The sequence below is a fragment of the Dreissena polymorpha genome, chromosome 4 (genome assembly GCF_020536995.1).
Source record: "Dreissena polymorpha isolate Duluth1 chromosome 4, UMN_Dpol_1.0, whole genome shotgun sequence".
Classification (NCBI taxonomy): Eukaryota; Metazoa; Mollusca; class Bivalvia; order Myida; family Dreissenidae; genus Dreissena; species Dreissena polymorpha.
In genome coordinates this window covers 5,713,876-5,738,049 of record NC_068358.1, presented here as the reverse complement: position 1 = coordinate 5,738,049, position 24,174 = coordinate 5,713,876, and the positions used below count along the sequence as shown (strand labels likewise).

The 24,174-nt window shown below is 38.1% G+C and overlaps 3 protein-coding genes across 6 annotated transcripts in view; all 3 read left to right on the top strand.

Moving 5' to 3' along the window:
• LOC127880012 (coiled-coil domain-containing protein 112-like) overlaps positions 1 to 24,174 on the top strand; it is a 175,059-nt gene that overhangs the window by 109,192 nt on the left and 41,693 nt on the right. The window lies entirely within an intron of this gene.
• On the top strand, positions 3,357 to 7,130 carry LOC127880013 (uncharacterized). The gene is given in 3 exon segments (XM_052427215.1): positions 3,357 to 3,559; positions 3,796 to 4,490; positions 4,493 to 7,130. Coding segments are annotated over 3 exon segments (2,784 nt in total). The 5' UTR covers positions 3,357 to 3,476; the 3' UTR covers positions 6,499 to 7,130.
• Positions 16,704 to 24,103, top strand: LOC127880009 (uncharacterized). The gene is made up of 2 exons (XM_052427206.1): positions 16,704 to 16,914; positions 19,259 to 24,103. The coding sequence occupies exons 1-2, from the start codon at positions 16,832 to 16,834 to the stop codon at positions 21,981 to 21,983; spliced, it is 2,808 nt and encodes a 935-aa protein (XP_052283166.1). The 5' UTR covers positions 16,704 to 16,831; the 3' UTR covers positions 21,984 to 24,103.

Genomic DNA, 24,174 nt, shown 5'->3' with positions numbered 1-24,174 from the left:
GCTTTTTAGATCCAATGTTTACATTTATCAGTATAAAGCACTTAATGACAAACTTTAATATCTGCCCAAATATGTGAAAAGTTTTTTTTCAGTGCTATGTCTTTTGTCTGACCTAAAACAATGCACTGTAAAAACTAGACAACGAAATAAAAAATCGCTCAATATCACTCCGTCTGTTGTTGTACGTTCTGTACATCACTTAGAAGTGGATAGATATCAAACCATTAGCTAATATCAATGGAGCAGTTGCCTTTTGTATTGAACACATGTCTTCATATAAAACAATAGAAGCCGAACCGGATCAATACTACGCTATTTAGATGCGATCTTTATTGCAAAAGAGACTTATTCGAAACGCAACTAATGACTACTTAAAATAATGCTGTGTACAGCGTCGTCTTACTCATATTGCGGTGATATAAATCTTGATTTAGATTTACATAAATAGGAGTGACAATACACTACTGAATTTTTACGTGGTTACAATTTCACATATTCCAATGGCTTAAATAGTTTTGCATATTAATTTAAGAAATGGTAAAGTTGTAGGATAAACTGTTATACAGAATACAGATTCTATTCTTTCTCAGTCTAATTTTTCAGCACTTAACACATTTGTTGAGTTGACAACGATCAATACCCGTGTAATACGAGCTCAAGGTTTACTCATTTATTCAATGGACACCGTTCGCTCAATGTATTCATATTAGCTTTTCTATGGAGTCATAAAGTACTAATTTAATGTATTGGGGATGTATTCATTTTTCTGTGCTGAGCAGTATTGGATCGAACTCGTTGATCTGGCCCAATCTGGTTTGAACTCCACAGCGGATCTGCTCGCCACTAGAGATATACTAGTTTAATATCGTTATGGTCTAAGAATGGTTTATCATAGCGAGTTATCGTTACTGAGTAGGTGGCGCCACCCGTCCCGGTCCTACATTCGGATTACATTCGATTTTTATCGGTGCCGCTGAAAAGCAAATTTTACTTCCTTGTTCTAAAATCGATCAAAACTCGTTAAAATGCCTTCGACTTGCTGTTCTGTACCTGGCTGTCATGAACGGGGAGGTCACGAATACCCAAGTGATCCAATTAGGAAAGCTACATGGGTTCAGGCCGTTCGGCGACTTGATGAAAATACACCGAAATTGTGGACGCCAACAAAGTCTTCAGTCGTTTGCAAGAAACACTTCAAACCAAGTGATTACGTGAAGGAGACTATTATTGGTATGTCAAAGTTATTGATAAATGAACAAAAGCGCATATTTATTCATTGAAAATAACGAAATTCCTTGAATTGAAAACGAAAGTAGGAAATCAAAATCAGTAATTCAGTGAGTAGGTGGGGTAATTGTTCATTGATTTTTTTTGGGGACAAGATTAGGAGTAGACCTCATATTTATAGGAGTAGATTAGGAGGAAATCTAAATTGCTGTAAATGCATTCAATATATGCAGACTTCAGTATACAAATATTGTATTTTTCATTAATGCTGATACTAGTGATTGACTCCTCGCAACACTCTTACACTGTGGTTCATTACATTCATGTATGTTGAGGCACGAACGACAACTCTGCTTGGGGAATGTACTTTCTGGTGAATAATTAAAATCCTGCAGGAACTGCTTGTGATGGATTAAACGCAAAGCGATTTTGGTAGAATTTTGCCGCGTCAATATCGATTGGTTCCTAAACGTTCTGAATTAATTAAGCCAAAGTTTTGCAGAGCATGCCGAACCGTCCCGATTGAAACACCCGGCGTCCAAAATTTTAAAACGTTCAAAATGTTGATACCGAAACTTGGTTTCGAATTGATCAAGCGTCGATGGTTTCAGAAGATTGCAGCAGGGTTAAATCAGACAAGAATCGGTTTATGATATTCGCGAAAACGAAAAATTACATTTGTCATTGTCCGCTTTTCGTAAGCCTAGCTGACTGCAGGTCTGAAGGCCTGAACAAATAAAGCATGTTGATATATTTGTACTTCAATAAAAGGATTAGTGATCTATAAATGATATATACTGTGTATTACTAAAGTATTTTATACTGAGTAATTTTACAGTAATAATAAAAATATATACTCCAATTTTCAAGTGTTGAACGTATAAAGGTAGAACTAGGAAGATTTAAATTACTAATAAACGCGTCATATCTATGTGAAAGGGGTGGGTGGGAGAGGAATTTTGATACATGACGATTTGAAAACACAGCAATATCCATGTTTTTTTTTTTTAATATGGACATCACTAGATCTATAACAATATAAAAAAGAACTTTGCAGTCCTTTGCACTTGTGGATGACTTCGGTAGCATGATGGCTCTCAGTATTCCCAATACCAATTAAATAACGTGTTCAGTTCGGAACTTATGGCATATGTGTATAAATTGGCAATGAATAGCTCATTATGTACCATACTAAGCTATTGCACAAAATAAGCCGTAATTTTCCGAATTTAAATGTATTTATAGATAATGTAAGTGGTATCAGCCTATTAGGCCATGCATTTATGTCAATGTTCGCTAGTCTTTTGACGGCAGTTTACCAATCTTCGAAAATGCTGCAGTGGCCTAAGCACGGTCAATGCAAATGATTGCGAAAAGCGGGAGGGTGTCAATCGGTTGTATGAAGCATCAAACCTCTGACTTAGCCCATAATCGATCATAAACACACACATGTATTAACTAAACATTATAATCAATGGTAATGTTATCTTAATTAAAAAGCAAACCAGCATTTGAGTTTGGACTTTTAAGTATAGGGAGGTCACCATTGAATAAAGTCATCAATTACCCACAGTGTTTGTTAGCCCTTTCGACCAGCGTTTCTTTAGGTGATAGGTATGTATTTGTAATGTATACGCATAGTCTTAAGGTAACGTCTGCATGCTGTTTGTTTATATATACGTCAGTAATCGTTCTAAATAGTATAAATACGATAGTGTGTGTTTGGAGCAACCTTTTACGTTTTTAATTCAATGAATCACAACAAACCATTCATATAATAAGCTTCTGTAATGAATGATGTGTTCACGTGTGATATGTTCATTTAATTATACAGAATTGCCGAATATACTGAAAATGTGAACTTTTTCAAGTAATGCAGTATACCAGTCGTGATATTTTCATCAATATAAACGAATAATTGTAAAAAATACGGTATTTTATAACTTTTATTTTCGTCTATCGCGGTTTACGGTCCCTTTAAAATGTAGATATTAAGGTGAGAGATTTACTACTGTGTAACTGGCGAATTATTTTTTTACAAATCAATATATTGGTAGTGCACCGCTGATCAAATGTCTATTTTAAGATTGACCAATGAGATGAGGTAAATATGATTTTGAGTCTAAAAATAGTGAACGAAATTGCACAACAAAGCGAAAGTTAGCTAAACGGTTAATATATAAAGACTCGAGATTGACATTGCAATAAGGGAATACAAACTAAACTTAAGCGTGCGAAACCCTCATAAAATGGTGTACAAAATTGGAAAGTATGGAACCCGCTCAGGGCATACTGTCAGGAAGATAAACACACATTTCGTACAACGTTATAGGTATGCCTTAATTAGTAAATATATGTTCAAGTACGAATGAATTACTACGGAGCGTCATACTTGTTTATTTTATATTTAATGAATGGTAATATAATCTCAGAATATCGCTCGAGTTCCTCTGTCTTTTTTTATATACTCGTGCTACTATCTTATTTAACCGATAGAAAAATATTTCAATATCCGACAAACAATTATAAACGTCTAATACAATTCCGGTATCTATTTTATCTTTTAAGCCGCAGCGCATATCTCATCCGGTCTCATTTGGGTGATAGTGATGATGTAACCTTCCGTACGTCCGGCGCTCTGGGTGAGGATAAGAGCATGGCGGACGACGTCGAGTTCTCACTCAACAAACAGAGAAGGTGGGAGCTCCCGGATGTGCTAAAGGACCTCATCGTTAATCATGAACCCTTGGGGGACTTCGGTGTTCAGTTAATACACCGGCATCGGATCAACAGAAACGCAAACTGCGTCAGCGTCTTTGCTACGGACGGCGTGTTCAAGAATGGTCGAATGGACAAGGAGAGGCAGTTCAAGATAAAAAATAAGGGCGGGTTCTTCCAATCAAACAGCGTGATGAAGAGTAAACCTACGTACACAAGACGTGAACTTCGTGAACGGAGACGCCGGCGTGAAAATGGCGAGATTGAAGAGACAAATGAAGAAACATCCGTGACTGAGAGGCCACAGATCCGGTACGAAGTCCATGTACCAACACCACAGACCAGCTTCCTCGCCTACAACATCAAGACCGTTGGCATGGAGGTAACACGCCCAACCTATTTTAGAAATCGCGAGCATAAACGTCGTCACAACCTGATCAGAGACATTTATGACGATATGGACATTATGAACGACAGCTGTTCTGATCAAGAAGAAGAATGTATAAATAACGATTGTGTGGAGGATCTTAGAGAAAAGATTATACCATGATACTAGAGGACTTGATTATTCACGCAAACAGAGCCGCTAGCTTGTTGCGTCAGAAGCGTTTTTCATCAACGGGAAGCGAAGATTCTTTGTCAAGTAAATGCAGTGAAAGTAATAAGAAAGGACGAATTATTGTTATGGAGAAAGATGATATGAAGAAGGAGGCAGTCCACAAGGGAGCACACGAGAACACAGCACCTGTCAAACAAGCAATTGTAGAAGCGCTGCACGTAAGCGTAATTCTAAAGAACGAAGAAACTGTCCCTAAAACATTGGCTCAAGTGTGTGGAAGCGACTACGTTGAAAGTAGTTGCTTTCCTCGAAAATTCGTTTTGAATATTTCTCGTCGAGTATCATCGAGTCCAATCTTTAGAAAGCACAGTAAGTTTGTACATGCATTTCTTGTATTTACTCGAGACACTGATAATGAAATAAACAATCTGAAAGAAACTGTGCATAAATTGCACCTTAACGCTGATTTCGGCAGAGGAATGACGAGTTCCAGAATTGAAACAATCTTTGATTACATTGAAATAAATATTGAAGATATAATAGAACGAACATTATTCTACATAGAAACACTCCCCGTGAATTATCTGAACACGGAAATTTCGCAATCCGACTTAAACACGTTTCAGAAGAATTCCACTCTGGAAGAGTGCAATAAGTGGGTGTCCCAGTCCTATCGACCCAACAACCAGACTGTTCTACAATGGTTCATCAAAGAAACGACGAATTTCGAGGAAGCCGAAAAAGAAGGATTCGACGTGGTAGATTATTTTGATGCGTGCTTGACGGACGACTCAACAGAAGTTTCATCCGTAAAGGACAGATTCTGCTCCGTATGTTTCGAGTCACTTTGTCCAGAGCGACCTGGTACCGCGCTGATGTCATGTTGCCACTGGTTCTGTGACTCTTGCTGGAGGGAACATTTGTCCACTCAGATTGAACTCGGTGCCATTGATCTAGAATGCCCTGAATACGACTGCGAAAGGAAAGTGGACGTGGGAACCTTAATATCATTGGTAAACCTTCGTGACGTCATTAGAAACGCGCGTAAACGACACGAAACACACATTGAGCAGAAAGCGGTTGCAAAATGGTGCCCGAAAACAACTTGCGGGCGCTTGATAAAGGTCCATGGCGTCGATAACAAATTGGCGAAATGCGCTTGCGGCGGGCGGTACTGTGTTGACTGTTTGGGGTCTTTCCATTGGCCGGCGTCGTGCTCCGATTATCAGGAATACATCCGGCAGATGAAGAAGAACGGCGATATCTCTCTTCTGCCACCGGAAGCGATGACCATCGTCATTGCAAATGGAAAAAACTGTCCAAATTGCCACCGATTTGTAGAGAAAAATGGCGGATGTCCTTACATGATGTGTGTCTGCAAAGAAGCGTTCTGTTGGGGCTGCGGGAAATCTTGGAACGGCAGGATTCATGGCGTAGACTGCCAAAAGTATGGTCATAAAGATACACATAACACAAAACATTATAAATTCTTCGAGAAACCTATCGAGGAACGAAAACGGCACGGTTGGTATAAGATGGCTGTGCAACATCGCATCAACCAGCACCCTACTAGAAAGTCGCGCATAAACCGAGTCATGAAGGTGTTGACGAAGTCAGTCCAGGGAGAGCTTGGAAGGCGGATCCTGGCTGGTCAGCGGGTCGTTGTGGAGGGGCAGGAAGTGGATCTCGGCAACTCGTTCTCTGTCAGCCAAACGTTACTGCGAAACACGCTCGACATGTACGTGGAGGTGAATAATATCGTCGAAAACACTTCCGTTTTGTTGAACGCCGGCTGCATCGCGGATAAGGAACGCCTGAAACTGCGGTGTATCAGTCGGCGTTTGTCTGCGTTTGCGGGTGTAATCTATGAGCTTTTCATAAACTATACGGAGAGAAAGGCTGAAGCTGGAACGCTTCTGGACAGGCTCCTAAAAGTACGTGAACACGTCCGACGATGTGTGCAGAGCGTATCGGCCACAGTGAAGACTTTGTAAATGATGGGACAGTTATGTACACCCTTATATGGTGCAAATGATTGGAGAAACGGAGTAAGCTACAATGTTAATATACAGGTAGCAATAAATGTATCAGGATTTTCGTGAACTGACTTTTTTACTGACGGACTTCACGAACAATTTCAGGAATTTCGCGAAATGAATGAAAATGGTGACACAATAAGAATAAACAGTTTTATTAGAGGTCTTGAGAGGATTAAGGAAATGTGTAAAATGTCCTTGATGTATTTAAATGAATACATAATTATATTGCTTTCTTTACAACAGTGTAGTTAATAGTTAAAATGAGACCATGCTAAACCTATATTGTGTATATGTGTTGATTGATGCGATCAATGCATGCGTCGTATTATTATGTATATTCAATTGGTATGTGGGTGTGTGTCAAATGATTGATTAATCAATTTAACACGTTAAATCTGCGTTAATTATTCAGATGATATTGTTATTTAATTTAAACATCGTTAATTAAATATGACGACTAGAACCATTTTTGTGTGCTATTTTTTCATAGGAAACATTTTTACATATGTGTTTTTGCATGTTGGAAATGATTTATATTTTGTTAAATAAATTTCCAAACAAAATGCAATTAAACAAAATTATGGTTATGCTCCATTCATTTTCCGGTTGTGACATTTGTACAGTTGCATTAAAAAATCAATACACGTCGAACGGGTTTACTGCATGCGAACTGCACAGTCAAATATGGGACGAGACTTATCGCACATACATTAAGCGCGGGAAAACCGGAGCTCGGCTCAATTATAAGACACCATCATGCGGTATAAATGGTTCGAAAGCTTTCATCAGCATCTCGCTGGAAACTGTAGGCACGGACGAAACGGGTGGTCTTTTGTCGATACTCCTTCACCTGCCAGTGTACCTACTATTTCAGACTCAATGGTTCCTTCGATACACTTAGATATGAACGTAAATTAACAAATAAAAAATACATACATGAAAAATACATACAAGGTCTTTATCGAATCAACAACATAAAAGAGAAATCCTAAAGTCAAATCAGGAAATAAACAGTTTAATTTATATTATGGAATGCACTAAAGCATAGAAAAATAAAAGCTCAATTTAAAAAGGAAAATTAACCGGACACACTGGATACAATTTGAATAAGATCCTTACCATACGGCATGAATTAAATTTGTCGATATTTATGTTTTATATTCCATTACATTTTATGACAAACATAAATTATTTATCATCTAACCATTTAGAATAAAAACAAACACATTTGTTTAGGTGTCATGACAAGCAGGGTATTTTATTTCTTGAAACACACGCACGGAGTGGGTGTTTGTATCTGACAGGGCTTTCTACACATAAATGCAAGAAACAAATTTTCTGACGATCGTATGTGTTCAATGTGCAACAGATATCGACCCCAATGGCACCGCTCAGTTGAAGAGTCTCGAGGCGTCAGTAAACGTTGCGACATCCTTCTCATATATTTAAGAACTGAAACGATACTAAATCCATTCTGTAGAACACGTCGTTATACGTATCGTTAAAAATGCTCATGCGTTACATGTGAATAATTGAATATTATTAATACCCATCAGACGTCAAGCCTAAACTCAAAATCATACAATTGCACAATTTAACTACACAATTCAAAATCACAAGCCCAACCAAGGACGCCACGGCCCTAACAACCGCCCGTCCGCCGCCGACGCCCAAAGCGCACCGAGGACGCCCCCTATGCCCATCCACAACGCCTATTCGCGAAAAGAACATAAAGTGCAGCCTTAGTTTTGATAAAAGCAGCTGCGATAATTAGATGATTAATTCATTACCATTAATTAAGAGAAGTGCACATGACTTCACGTACACCCCAAACAATAATCGGTGGTAACGAACGATTCAGGTGTAACCGCGAGCGGGATACGCAACCCTACTGCTCATTTTTCATTTTTCTTTTAATGGCAGGGGGACGTATGAGGACCCATGGGTCAAGACCGGTGTCTAGGTGCCTTCATCACCTCCTGAAACCTCTATTTTAGAGAAATCTACAAATAATCAGCTGTTACTATATCGTAAACGTTAAGTATTCTTTTTAGAAAACCATGTAAATCTAATGGTAAAATGTCCGGAACAAATGCCCCTTTCTATCTCAAGTCAGTCATCCGTCTGCTCTCATAAAACTCACTGAAGCACATAAAACATAATATTAACATCAACACACAAACAGAGCATAACTAAATAAAACGATTTAAATCAAGTCTTCGCTCTACCCTGCTTGCCTGTCGAATGACTAAACCTACCAATCTGTGCACGAGGAAATCTTGATTTCCGCATCATTGGACATATATCACCTTCAAAAACCTGTATAACCAGTTTATTCATTCACACAACGATAATAAATCTAGAATAGTTGCTGCCAAGATACATTTTTTCAAGTAGAAGACAGGGCATAAAACTGCATTTGTTTTACAAAATGTCAATACCTGTTCGCCCTTGCACAATTAAACCGTTTTACTATTGAAAATAATAATTATAGCACAATCCTCAAATAATCTTGAATCGCATCCTTTCAATTCAATGTCCCCAAACCGCCAAATCCCCATTAACGCACCAAACAAACCGTTACAAATATCAAATCAAAGAATCAAAGCCTCTACACATCCGCTTTGGTCACTAAGCACCTCCGAACCAGCGGCCCAGAATTGGCCCTTTTCAATCTATCATCAGAAAACACAATCAGACCAGAATTACAAGAGCCCACGAAATGCCACACACAATCGCGTCTACCCCAGAGGCAGACAGACACGAAACACACACACCAACATTTTAAATTGACTTTCTATAACAAAACCGTTTCCCTTGCTTTCTTTTTTGCAAGTATTTTCCAATTTGAAATAAATATTACCCTTGCTATCTTTTTTGCAAGTATTATACTTTTAAAACTATTATTTTTAACCCTTGCTTTCTTTTTTGCAAGTACTGTTTTCGCTTTCTTTTTTGCAAATATTCCATTCCTCGTGTACTGTACACGACTTCGTAAGCACCAGATGCAAACGGACACCAACATGGTTTCTATACATACTTAATGGCCATACAAAAACAACATCCATTGAGTCATTTCTACACATATAAACACGTGAAAAATCCCAACTATACCATAAATATAGCAAAACAATCAAAACATTCATATCACCAATTCACATATAAACGACATATAGTATAGATAAATTCGAATAGCAAGAACATTTCTTGAAAAAGGTCTTGAACTGAAACCGAGTGGTTATTACTCATACAAATAGTTTGCCCTTTGTCAAACACAATAATATCATTCTCAAAGTGCATTTGTACATTACCAGCCTCAAATAAGAATGACCAAAATGCTGCACTAGGCCATCTGTGTACCACCAAAACGCCATATGCGTCGCATTCTAGAAAGTGCAAAATTGTTTTTCCTACGACATAAATAGGGGCATCAACCAACTCAAATCGGCACCCCAAAACTGTGTAAAGCAATCTGCTTCTGTTTCAAAATCAAAGAATTTTGAATTATATCTTTAAGTATTTCCATTTTTAAAAGTAGCCAAGCGATCAATCAAAATCGGACCCGAGCTACCATTTAAATACTCAAAGAAATCTCGTGAGATTTACCATTCATCTGAATTGCTCATTTTACTTATACTGACAATGGAGTTTAATTCTCTTGGAACCCATTGTATTTCTAGTCCTATATTCACCTTCAAACACATACTAAAAATGCTTAGTGCTAGATCATGTTACTCAATTTTAGAACTTCCTACCTTTACCAACTTTACACGTGATTCAGAGTCAGAAAACCAATTAACAGCCCCCCCCCCCCCTTAAAAAATTCCCATAGGCACGTAAAACTAGAACTACTCCATTAATTATTCTATAAGTAGAACATGTATTGCAATCGTCATTTGACCATATATCGTGAAAAATAAAACCTGACAAATCAACAATATAAGCCCCACCGGCAAACCCACTTGCATCACTGTAAACTTTTAAAACTTCGACACATGTAGTTTTACTAAAATGTCTTGATTGTATGCCATCTTTGCGACCTAAGCAAAATCTAAATTCGGAAATAAATTAGCTATCTGGTTCAAGGGCTATAACTATGCAATGACGGTCTAGAAACGATTTCAGAATAAGGATATCTAGCCTTTACCTAGCCAGACTTCCAATAACAGGCATCATTGAAACAATTTTCCCCGCCGTACATCTAGCTAAATCCCTTGCCGAAACAATTGGCATGGAAGAAAATACCTTTAAAAGAGTATTTTTAAAATCAGTTATTCTTCTATTGGGAATTTCAAAAGAAAACATTTGGCTATCCCAGATTAATCCTACCCATTCTAGCCTCTGAACTGGTACTTATATTGACTTGTCCTCATTGATCACAAATCCAGCTTCCGGCTTCATTCACGGCTACACTTGATTGACTAACAACATGAGGGATGTCTTTTAATTTTTCAATACAGCCATTATTTTACATATCCTGCACCGACTCGTTAATATCTGCTTATCTATCTGCTTTAAAGCTGATTGGTTATTACCAGATACACATTTTTCAGGTAATTATAAGAATGGTAATACGTAAGCGCCGACAATACAGTCAATTATATCAGGATTGGCGCCAATGATTTTCCGAAAAAAAGGACATGCCTCTTTAAACTACATTTTACAAGAGAAAAACGTGAGAAATGATACTTTTCTTCACAATATGCGTATTATATGTAAACCAAACACGTCAAACAATTCTCCTCTATCCCCGAGGGCCTACCTTCTCGACCGCTACCACGTGGTCGCTACGTGTGTCCATTTACTGTGCCAGCCCTGTCCCCGCCGGCGAAGCGATCTCTCCTCTCATCCTGACTGTCCATATTAATAAATTACCAACGCCAATACGACACAAAAATAAATCAAATTTCACAATTAAATGTGGTTGAGAAAATAAACAAGAGCACCGCCTTGCGGGTGCAGACCGCTCATCTATTTTCTTTTTAAAGGTGAAAGGACTCTCATTTTCAATCACAAAGGAGGGAGGGGTGGAGTGAAGAGGGGTGTATAGTGTGGGGTTGTGGACATTTATTACATTATCTTCCAAAAAAGCGAAAAAAAAATCGGGGGCGGGGGGGGGGGGTGGGTGGGGGGTGGGGGTGGGGGGGGGGGGAGGGCGATTGGGGGGGGATTTTTTGTGTGCGATGGTTGGACGGTATTTCAAACATAACCGTTTAAAAAAAAATTGGGGGGGGGTGGGGTATAGTGTGAGGGTGTGGTGGTAATTTGTGAGATGATCTTAAAAAAAAAAAAAAAAAAAAAATAAAAAAAAAATTGGGGGGGGGTGGGGGGGGTGGGGTGGGGGTATAGTGTGAGGGTGTGGTGGTCATTTGTGAGATGATCTTAAAATAAAAAAAAATAGGGGGGGGGAGAAGGGAGGTTGGGGGGAGGGGGGAGGGGGGGGGGGAGGGCACGGGGGACGGTTTGGGTGGAGTCTATTGTGGTATGTCAGGTAAGAGTAGTTTCGTCAAAGTATCAAACAATTCTAATCATAAATAAAGAAGTTATGGCAATTTTAGCCAAATTTAATTATTTGACCTTGAGAGTCAAGGTCATTCAAAGGTCAAGGTAAAATTCAACTTGCCAGGTACAGTAGCCTCATGATAGCATGAAAGTATTTGAAGTTTGAAAGCAATAGCCTTGATACTTAAGAAGTAAAGTGGATCGAAACACAAAATTTAACCATATATTAAAAGTTACTAAGTCAAAAAAGGGTAATAATTCCGTAACAATTACAATCAGAGTTATGCAACTTGTCCTTTTACTGTACCCTTATGATAGTTTTTGAGTGTTCCAAGTATGAAAGCAATATCTATGATACTTTAGGGGTAAAGTGGACCAAAACATAAATCTTAACCAAATTTTCAATTTTCTAAGTATAAAGGGCCCATAATTCCGTCCAAATGCCAGTCAGAGTTACATAACTTTGCCCGCACGGTCCCCTTATGATAGTTAATAAGTGTTGCAAGTATGAAAGCAATAGCTTTGATACTGTAGGAATAAAGTGGACCTAAACACAAAACTTAATCAAATTTTCAATTTTCTAAGTATAAAAAGGGCACATAATTCTGTCAAAATGCCAGTCAGAGTTACATTACTTTGCCTGCACAGTCCCCTTATGATAGTTAGTAAGTGTTGCAAGTATGAAAGCAATAGCTTTGATGCTTAAGGAATAAAATGGACCTAAACACAAAACTTAACCAAAATTTTCAATTTTCTAAGCATAAAAAGGGCACATAATTCTGTCAAAATGCATGCCAGAGTTATCTAACTTTGCCTGCCCAGTCCCCTCATGATAGTAAGTGTAACAAGTTTGAATGCAATAGCATTGATACTTTCTGAGAAAAGTGGACCTAAACGCAAAACTTAACCAACATTTTCTATTTTCTAAGTATAAAAAGGGCACATAATTCTGTCAAAATGCACGCCAGAGTTATCTTACTTTGCATGCCCAGTCCCCTCATGATAGTAAGTAAGTGTACCAAGTTTGAATGCAATAGCATTGATACTTTCTGAGAAAAGTGGACCTAAACGCAAAACTTAACCGGACGCCGACGCCAACGCCAACGCCGACGCCGACGCCAAGGTGATGACAATAGCTCATAATTTTTTTTCAAAAAATAGATGAGCTAATAAAACGATTTAAATCAAGTCTTCGCTCTACCCTGCTTGCCTGTCGAATGACTAAACCTACCAATCTGTGCACGAGGAAATCTTGATTTCCGCATCATTGGGCATATATCACCTTCAAAAACCTGTATAACCAGTTTATACATTCACACAACGATAATAAATCTAGAATAGTTGCTGCAAAGATACATTTTTTTAAGTAGAAGACAGGGCATAAAACTGCATTTGTTTTACAAAATGTCAATACCTGTTCGCCCTTGCACAATTAAACCGTTTTACTATTGAAAATAATAATTATAGCACAATCCTCAAATAATCTTGAATCGCATCCTTTCAATTCAATGTCCCTAAACCGCCAAACCCCCCAAAAAACGCACCAAACAAACCGTTACAAATCTCAAATCAAAGAATCAAAGCCTCTACACATCCGCTTTGGTCACTAAGCACCTCCGAACCAGCGGCCCAGAATTGGCCCTTTTCAATCCATCATCAGAAAACACAATCAGACCAGAATTACAAGAGCCCACGAAATGCCACACACAATCGCGTCTACCCCAGAGGCAGACAGACACGAAACACACACACCAACATTTTAAATTGACTTTCTATAACAAAACCGTTTCCCTTGCTTTCTTTTTTGCAAGTATTTTCCAATTTGAAATAAATATTACCCTTGCTATCTTTTTTGCAAGTATTATACTTTTAAAACTATTATTTTTAACCCTTGCTTTCTTTTTTGCAAGTACTGTTTTTGCTTTCTTTTTTGCAAATATTCCATTCCTCGTGTACTGTACACGACTTCGTAAGCACCAGATGCAAACGGACACCAACATGGTTTCTATACATACTTAATGGCCATACAAAAACAACATCCATTGAATCATTTCTACACATACAAACACGTGAAAAATCCCAACTATACCATAAATATAGCAAAACAATCAAAACATTCATATCACCAATTCACATATAAACGACATATAGTATAGATAAATTCGAATAGCAAGAACATTTCTTTAAAAAGGTCTTGAACTGAAACCGAGTGGTTATTACTCATACAAATAGTTTGCCCTTTGTCAAACACAATAATATCATTCTCAAAGTGCATTTGTACATTACCAGCCTCAAATAAGAATGACCAAAATGATGTCGCATTGCCGGTGGAACACAATAAAGCATTCAAGTACAATACAGTTTAATTTATTTTTGTTGATTAAACTGTTGCACAAGATTTTCCAATGTCCATAAAATAATCTGAACGACAAGATATTTCAAGCGGCCTAACTGTCCCGCGGCAACAAGTAATTCTGACCTATCTACTCGGTTGTCTAATGCATACTGATTTCTCTACATTCTCGAAATTATACAATAATTGTGTAGTTCTTTTAACCTTGCAGTTATTTCCAATGGAGTTATTTGGTTTTTGCTGAAGATACAGTAGTGGGATACACGATATCCGGGTGCGATACCCTAGCTCTTTGCGAATAGATCCCTTGGTTCTTTTACTTGCTCAGTGTATAGCACCGATACACGCATCAGTACATTTCTAGTTGGGTGGGAAACACTTGAATCATTTCTGAAATTTTTTCCAGTGCCCCGGTCGGGAATTGAACCGGGGATCTCTGGAATGGTAGACCAGAGTGTAACCACTCGACCACCACCACCCATAATGGGCTACATGTGCTTACCCAAGACATGACTAATTAGTTAAACAAGCAATGGGTTATGCCCTGGTGCATTCTTCTCTTCTCTTCTAGATGCAAAATAATAAACAAGAGCTCCGCGGTCGGAGGCAGATGCCCCACCCCCCTACACACACAAAACAACAGCAACAACAACATCAACAACAACAACATGCCCTCGACAGTCATTACACAATCCTTTGATGACATATCGAACGGAAACCAATTTAACACTTATTATCACAGCGTCCTTGGCATTTGAACTAGTGACCCCAATTTCAATAGGGGTCATCTAATGTCCAAGACCAATGCATATGTGAAGTATCAAGCCAATCGGTCTTTTCGTTGACGAGATATTGACCGGAAACGATTTTCACACTTATTGTGACAGTGACCTTGACCTTTGACCTAGTGATCCCAATTTCAATCAGGTTCATCTACGGTCCACGGCAAATGCATATAGAAAGTATTAAGACAATCGGTCTATACATTGACGAGTTATTGATCGGAAACGATTTTCACACTTATTGTGACAGTGACCTTGACATTTTACCTAGTGACCCCAATTTCAAAAGGGGTCATCTACTGTCCAAGGCCAATGCACATGTGTAGTATCAACCCAATCGGTCAATTCGTTGACGACTTATTGATCGAAAACGAACTGTTCTACAGACTGACCGACAGACAGACCTCCTGCAAAACAATATACATGTATCCCTTCTTCTTTGAAGTAGCATAATTAATAATATCCTTAGTAATCTATCTTATGCACTATGTGATATGGATGAAGAAAAAAAGGTACACAACGCACGATGGTTATACAACACATAGCGATTATTTCTGATCGTTTACGAGAGTCTGTGGTAATTTTGTATGCAGACTATTCATATTATGCTTCAAGTAGTTGACAATAATGTGAACATAAACTAATATCCCGCTTCCGTCTCAAAAAATGTCTTCCTTGAGAACCTTTAAGTTAACTGATTCCCTTACAATTGTATTAACGCGTTAGGCGGTAACGGTAACGGTATGTGGAAATAGAGAGACTAAATTCAAAACTAATTGTTTTGCATTTGCACACTAATTAGCTCGGCTGTTTTCGGAGAAAACCCGAGGTATTGTCCAAGCCAGCTCGTCGTCCGCCGTCCGCAGTCAGCCGTCCGCCTACGGCGTCGTGCTAAAACCTTAACATTGGTTCTAAAATCAAAGTGCTTCCACCTACAACTTTGAAACTTCATATGTAGATGCGCCTTGATGAGTTCTACACGCCACACCCAATTTTGGGTCACTAGGTCAAAGGTCAAGGTCACTGTGACCTCTAAAACAAATTTAACAAAAAATCTGACAAGCTTTCGCAGCCGAGCGTTGGCACCCGTTATGCGGTGCTCTTGTTTTAAGATAATAACCCTTATGTCCGAGTTATTTTGGGATACCAAACCCCATTAAATGCTTAAATTACAAAAACCCGCTTATTGAATAGATACTGTTCTTCATATATAATTGTATACTAATGAGAATACGATATTTTATTTAAACCATGTTTATTTTTTTTTATTTTAAACACATTCTGAACTTTAATTGTTACGTAATATAATTAAACTTTATGGAGATTTCGTGTAAACGTGTGTGTGGGAAGGGGGGGGGGCTTTTTCGAACCATTTGGTATCACATGGGACTGGTGATTTAATTTTAATTTAAAGCTAAGATCTATATATGATTGAATACCTTAGTATAAATTCCCCCATCTTATCTCTCGCACGACGATAACATATTTAAATGTATGTGAGAACACGGAACGACAACTCATTTCGTCTAAAAATAGATTTTCAATATTGCACAATAAGGCGGAAGTTAGCGCAACAGTGGTATATAAAGCATGATACTGAAGAAGAAAATAACAGCATCAAAACTCACTTTGGAAGTACAAAACATTTTAAATGGTGTTCAAAATTGGAAAGTATGGAACCCGCTCAGGGCATACGGTAGAAGGGATGAACAAACGTTTCGTACAGCGCTACAGGTAAATTCGTATTGTATTATAAATACATATACAGGTCTTGTGCACAGATTATTAAAATGAATCTTAAAAATATCGTCGCCGAGGAAGTTAAACAATTGCAGTTATTCAAATGAGGGAAACTACTGTTGTTATGACGTAAAATATTCAAAATTCCATTTTATTTATCGATACTCATCACTATGAATGTTTTTAGTAATAGAGTGTTTCTAAATCATTAGATGGGCATATTGGAAGGTACGTGTCATAAACAGAAGAAAGCACAGCGCTTTGTTCAGACCATTACAAAACACCTTCTTAATTGCCATACATAATGCATTCAATTAACCTGGCAATAAGACGTTTCAGACACACAAACGATTTGCAAATACATACATAACCTTCATATCAATGTTTACTTTCAAAAGTTAATAGAAAATTGGAATGTTTACCGCGGGAGTATTGATAACGAATGTTCGCGGGTTTCTAAAAATAAAACTTACTTTGATAATTTAATAATGATAAATATCATCTCTTTTATTTGTTGAATTTTTTATTAACTATTGTTTTATAAGAAATGTAATAAAGTATTTTATGATATTAGAAGAACTATGATAAATACTGGCAACATATTAACAGAAGGATTTATACTAGACGTGGCATAGTAATAAATCTTACTGTTTTTACTACATTGTATGTAAAAAACGATAGTGTTAGGGTAAAGTATTTAAACAAGGCTCGTCATGATTGGTTGAATTTGTGTGAGTCAAGGTCAAAGTCAGTGGTACAACAAGAGAAAAATCAATCTCCACGCAGAGTTGTCATTCCTTGCTCTCACATACAACTCTGCGAAAGGCTCAGCACGCCATTTTATCTATAAAATAGCTAAAACCGAACAAACGCATTCAATGTATAATTGAATGGATATTTAAGATCGCATGCATTAAATTAAGAAATATGACTTTTAAATGTACGATAAACCGTGCAAAAACTTGCGAGTTTTAATGCAACTCTTTGGAACTATTTTATTGCCCATTTACGCAGATGGAATCATTTCACGCACTTTACAAATGTCAACAATTGAACATAATGTTTATTGAGTGACGTTAGGAATTGCTTCGACATGTGTATGTATGTTGGTTTCTTAACATCAGGAAACCATATCAATTTTATAATAATGAATTAAGACTGATATAAGATATCATGGTATGAGATGGTTTTCTTTAATGCAGTGAATGCAATGTAACCGTCGTGCAAGAGATTGTTTAGTATACTGTAACCTCAATGATGAACGCTTGGTATGATCATGACATAAATGAGACGCTTTCATAACAATAGTCCGTTCTGAGCCCAACACAGAGGTGAATGTAATGTAACCGTCGTGCAGGAGATTGGAGAAAAATAAGGCTCGATAAAACACATCAATATATTATTTAGTTATCATAATCACACGTCATATATAGATACTCTATATCGAGACCGTTTTCGGGATTGCGCATACACGGCCGATACTCACTGGCCCCAACTGTTTTAGATGCATTAATAAATGAGCAATTGATCCATCTCACGTGGTGCATAGACGCGCAAGATTTTAAAAAAGGATGAACAATACTAGAGGATGAAAAGGTTCATTAACTTTTTCTCAAAATAGTACGCCTTAGTAAACTCACATGGGCAATTTTGTGCTATTGAGCAAAGACCAATTGCATTACAAAAATGTAAATGAACATACAATCACGTGAGGAACTTTATAAGTTGTGATATGGTTTAAAGAGATTTGGGTATTTAAAAGCAAATATATGTTTTTTTCCTGTTTGAAGAGCAAATTACCATATAACTAAATCGATAATGACACCAAAATATCGCTTTAAAAAATATATATGTTATTGCATGAACAAAACTTCTTTGACTTCTGGTCGAAATACAAAATGTTTATTTTGTTTTATTTATCGTCAAGAGATTTAGCATATGCTGAGGAGGTGGCACCAAATTAAGATTTATGATTAATAAAAAACATAATAAAACCATTTCATACTGTAGATTTCTGCATCGGTTTCATAAAACTTTTTGTCCTTAGTGTCACCTCTTTAATTAATACATCTTTAAAGGAGTTGATTTACAGCTGAGATATAGGTTTGTGGCTGGAGGTAATAGTTTCTTAAAACGTAGTGCGCTCAGTACTTTTATGAAACATGTGTTATTATATTAACACGGCATACATAGACACCCTATATCAATAGCAGATAGGTAGACGGGTCTGATACAAAAATAGAAAGATGCCTTAAACTCAAAAACGTCAGATCGAGTTGAACAACATGTATTTTAATTAAAAAAAATCTTAATGCAAAATATATTTATTTGTTATCAGGCGCTCGGCGTATCTCATCTGGTCTAACTTGGGCCACAGTGATGATGTTAGATTCCGTACTTCCGGCGCTCTGTGTGAGAATGAGAGTCTTCCGGAAAACGTTGAGCTTACACTCAACAAACGGAGAAGGTGGGAGATCCCGGAAGTGTTAAAAGATCTCATCCTAAATCATGAAACCTTGGAGGACATTGGGATTCAGTTGATACTCCGTCACCGGATCTGCAGGAGCGCAAACTGCGTCAGCGTCTATGCCACGGACGGCCTGTTAAAGAATGGTCGTATTAACAAGGAGAGGCAGTTCAAGGTCAAAGACCAAGGCGGGTTCTTCCAATCAAACAGCGTGCTGAAAACTAAGCTTTGGATCTCAAAACGTGAATACCGAAAATGGAGACGCCGGCGTGAAAATGGCGAGAACGAAGAGCCTGATGAAGAAACAGCCGTTATTGAGCGACCGCAGATTCGGTACGAAGTCCATGTGCCAACACCACAGACCAGCTTCCTTGCATACAGCGCCATGGAAAAACGAGACACCGTTTCTTTAAAAAAACAGTTTGATCACCGTGGCAGACTTTACAGAGATATGCAAAAAAATAACCACCGCAAGGAAATTATTAGTGAAATGTATGACGAATTTAATATCATGAACGATAACGAGAGCTTTTCTGACAAAGAAGAAGAATGCGTTGATGATGATGGTGTCGATGAAGTTAGAGAGAAGGGCTACGCTATATCGCTAGAGGACTTGATAGTTCACACGAACAGAGCCGCCCGTGTGTTGCGACAGAAATGGCCCTTATCAAATGGTTGCGATATTTCTGTGACAAGTAAATGCAATACAAATAATAAGAAAGGACACATTGTAATTTTGAATAATATGCAGAAAGATCCAGTCCACGAAGGAGCACGTGAGAAAACAGCAGCTGTTAAACTAACAGATGTAGACACGCTGCACGTTAGCGTGGTTCTAAAGAACGAAGAAACTGTCCCTAAAAAAATGACTCAAATGTTTGGAAACGATTACGTTGAAGGTAGTTGCTTTCCTAGAAAATTCGTTTTGAATATATCAAATCGAGTGTCATCGTGTCCTACATTCAGGAATAGCGAGGGATTTTTCAACGCATTTCTTGTTTTTATTCAAGACACCGAAAAGGAAATAAATAATATAAACGAAACTGTATACAAATTGCACATTAACGCTGATTTCAGGAGGGGTATTAAGAGTTTGAAAATAGAAACCATCTTTGATAACATTGAAACAAATATTGAAGAAATAATAGAACGAACGTTATTTTACATTGAAACACTCCCAGTGGATTCTGTTAACATGGAAACGACAAGATCAGACTTCAAAACGTTTCAAAAGACCTCGACTCTGGAAGAATGCAATAAGTGGGTGTCCCAGTCCTATCGACCCAACAACCAAACTGTTCTAAAATGGCTCATCAAAGAAACGACAAACTTCGAGGAAGCCGAAAAAGATGGGTTCGACGTGTTAAATTATTTTGACGAGATCTTTAAGGATGACGCAACTGATGTGTCAACTCTAACAGACCGATTCTGCTCCGTGTGTTTCGAGTTACTTTGTTCAGAACGATCCGGGACCGCGCTGATGTCATGTCACCATTGGTTTTGTGACTCGTGTTGGCTTTTGCATTTGTCCACTCAGATTGAACTTGGCGCCCTTGATCTCGGATGCCCTGAATATGGTTGCGATAGGAAAGTGGACGTGGGTACCTTAATATCATTGGTGAATCTTCGTGACGTCATAAGGTACGCACGTAAACGCCATAATACCCACATCGAACAGAATGAATTGATGAAATGGTGCCCGAATTCTACATGTGGGCGCGTGATTATGGTCAACAGCGTGGATAACAAACTATCGAAGTGTGCATGCGGTGGGCGGTACTGCTTTGACTGTTTAAGATTGTTTCATTGGCCGGCTTCGTGCTCTGATTTCAAGGAATACATTCAGAAGATGAAGATAAACGGCGATATATATGTTCTTCCATCGGATCATGTGACCGCTTTCATAGCAAACGGAAAGTACTGTCCCAATTGTCATCAATTTGTAGAGAGAAAAGTAGGATGTGGGTTTACGGTATGTGTCTGCCATGTAGCGTTTTGTTGGGGCTGTGGAAAGTCATGGGACGGTAACGTTCATGACACCGACTGCCATACCTATAGCTTAAGAGGTTATAATACTAAGAAAATAAAAGTCGCCGAGTATCCAACCGAAGTACGAAAAAGGCACGGATGGTATAAGGTAGCTATAAAACATCACATCAACCAGCATCCTACCAGAAAGTCGCGCATGAACCGAGCCTTGAAGGTGTTGACGAAGTCAGTCCAAGGAGAGCTTGGAAGGCGGATCCAGGCTGGTCAGCGGGTCGTCGTGGAGGGACAGGAAGTGGAACTCGGCAACTCGTTCTCTGTCAGCCAGACGCTACTGCGAAACACGCTCGACATGTACGTGGAGGTGAATAATATCGTCGAAAACACTTCCGTTTTGTTGAACGTCGGCTGCATCGCGGATAAGGAACGCCTGAAACTGCGGTGCATCAGTCGGCGACTGTCTGCGTTCGCGGATGTAATCTATGAGCTTTTCATGAATTATTCGGAGAGAAATGCTGAAGTTGGGGCGCTTCTGGACAGGCTCCTAAAAGTACGTGAACATGTCCGACGTTGTGTACAGAGCGTATCGACCACAGTGAAGACTTTGTAAATGATGGAACCTTATCGATGTGTGCAGAGCGTATCGGCTACTGTGAAAACCTTCTAAATGATGGGACCTTATCGATGCGTGCAGGGCGTATCGGCTATTCTGGAGGCAGTATAGATGATAAAACCTTGCCGATGTGTGCAAGAAAAGACATTTCTTTAGCATTTCACTGGTATTATGAACAACAAGTAAAGACCTGGGTTGGACAGATGGGCACAAACGGTCTTAGATACAGACGTAGACGCTACGCCTCGTTTTGAAAGTAAACAACATGTCCCAGGATGATGTTTTGCTATTTGTATTATACTTTTTATCTAAAATGGCATATAATGCAAACAAAATTATTACCACATAATTTTGTTTGAATTCAATAGTGTTAGTTATGATTTCAAAATGTTCGATATCAAGCAATAACCAGTCTGAATAAGTTTAAAAGTGTATTTATTTCAAAATCTTACTTACCCAACCAGCGTTAGCGATTAACTTCGCCATGCGGGACGTGCTATACGCACTTTTTTCTGAGGACCACTCGTTTTCAAACACGAGGCCGTTAATCACGTGCGCTTATTCATTAATAAACGACCCAATGCTACTACCGTGGTGACCCTAAGGACAGGGTGTTTTGAAAATACACGGAGAATTCTACAGGGTGAGCAGGTTTAACATGTTTTTTAAAACATATTTCGCATTAGTTTATAACTCGAGCGATGTAGTGCGATTCAGCGAAAATTTATTCAACCACAAATTTGCGTAAACATACAATTACAGCCGATTCGGAAACGTTAAGATCTTATGCTGTGACAAGGTGCAGATTTTAAAAGCAAATCGATGTTTTCTGAAATTGCCACCCAATTTAATCGCATTCGAAATCAAACAATTGCTTTGAACGTAAACAAGATGCTGTATTCACAGAAATAAAACTGGCGCCTTTTCAAACATACAGATAATTTTGGATTATTCCAAAAGAAATTGAGCAAATGCCAAGGAGGTGGCGTTAAAACACAAAAGGTGGCGCCAATGCACAATATATGAATAAACGGTCGTATCGATAACATCAATAAAGGCCGGTATTTCATCGGTATGTAGATACATGGACACCCTTAAGTTGTTCAATGTTTAATTGTCCTATCTTACACAGATACACGTTTAAACCCGCCAGTACATTGTGAAAAACTAGCTGTTCTGTCAAAACCGTTCGCGAGTCAAAGTATAGATTTGACAATTTAAAAAGTCAACTTACAAATTTAGGTAATGGTAACATAAAACATAGAAACCGTTACATAAATATGTCACTTTATAAAAGCTGAACATGTGCATTGACGTTACCTCCTGTTCTTAGCGCCACCTCCTAGGCTCAATATCTTTTGGAATCGGCACGAGGCCAATGTTTTAGTGAATGAAGCAACTTGCGCGTGTCACCCTTAACAACGTTCCATATTGAATTCGCCTTTCACTGACATACTTGAAGCTGTCAAACATATTTTTCTCTGTAATCGTATCAGCCAAATTGCACATAGGCAGCCGAATACACGCCGTCAACATAATTAACTCTTTCTGTCATAGAATAATTATACCCTCAGCGACCGTAGCGCTGTAGATACAGCGTAAACGACTTGTCTTTAATTTATAGAAACAGTTTCCACAATACAAAAAAAACACTACCAATATTTAGACAAAAAGTAAATATCTCTCTTTTCTTCAAGTTCTCTGAGCTACGAAGTTTTTATTCAGCAATCAAATTGTAAAGCCCACGCTTTCCCCGAGAATGGAAGTATAATTTTCGAATGCTTTTACTAAGGACAAATGACTTACGCGAAATACATGCGATCCCTCCGTGTTTATAATTGGATATAATTTTAAACTTTACGTGAACGATAAAACTCGGTTATGCTTGTCGGATTACAAATTTAATTATATGCATTTGAATACTGGCATGGAATAATGTTTATTGTTATACCAATTATTATATATATGTATTGTATATATATGTATCATGTATGAATCTCCTGACAAATTTTATATCGCGATCCGGATATATAAGATGTTAACAGTTCTTTGTTTAAGATATTACAACATGTATATGTTTCAGTGTTTGTAATTAGAAGAAGAACAAATCAAGCTTTTACTTGCTTTAAAGTATATTTCTGTTTTAGCTGTAAATTTGTTTAATGAGCCCTTGGATAAGGCGTCTCAT

Coding starts and splice junctions, on each gene's coding strand:
- LOC127880009 (XM_052427206.1), top strand. CDS start 16,832: ATGGTGTTCAAAATTGGAAAGTATGGAACCCGCTCAGGGCATACGGTA. Junction 16,915..19,258: donor CGTTTCGTACAGCGCTACAG/GTAAATTCGTAT, acceptor ATTTGTTATCAG/GCGCTCGGCGTATCTCATCT.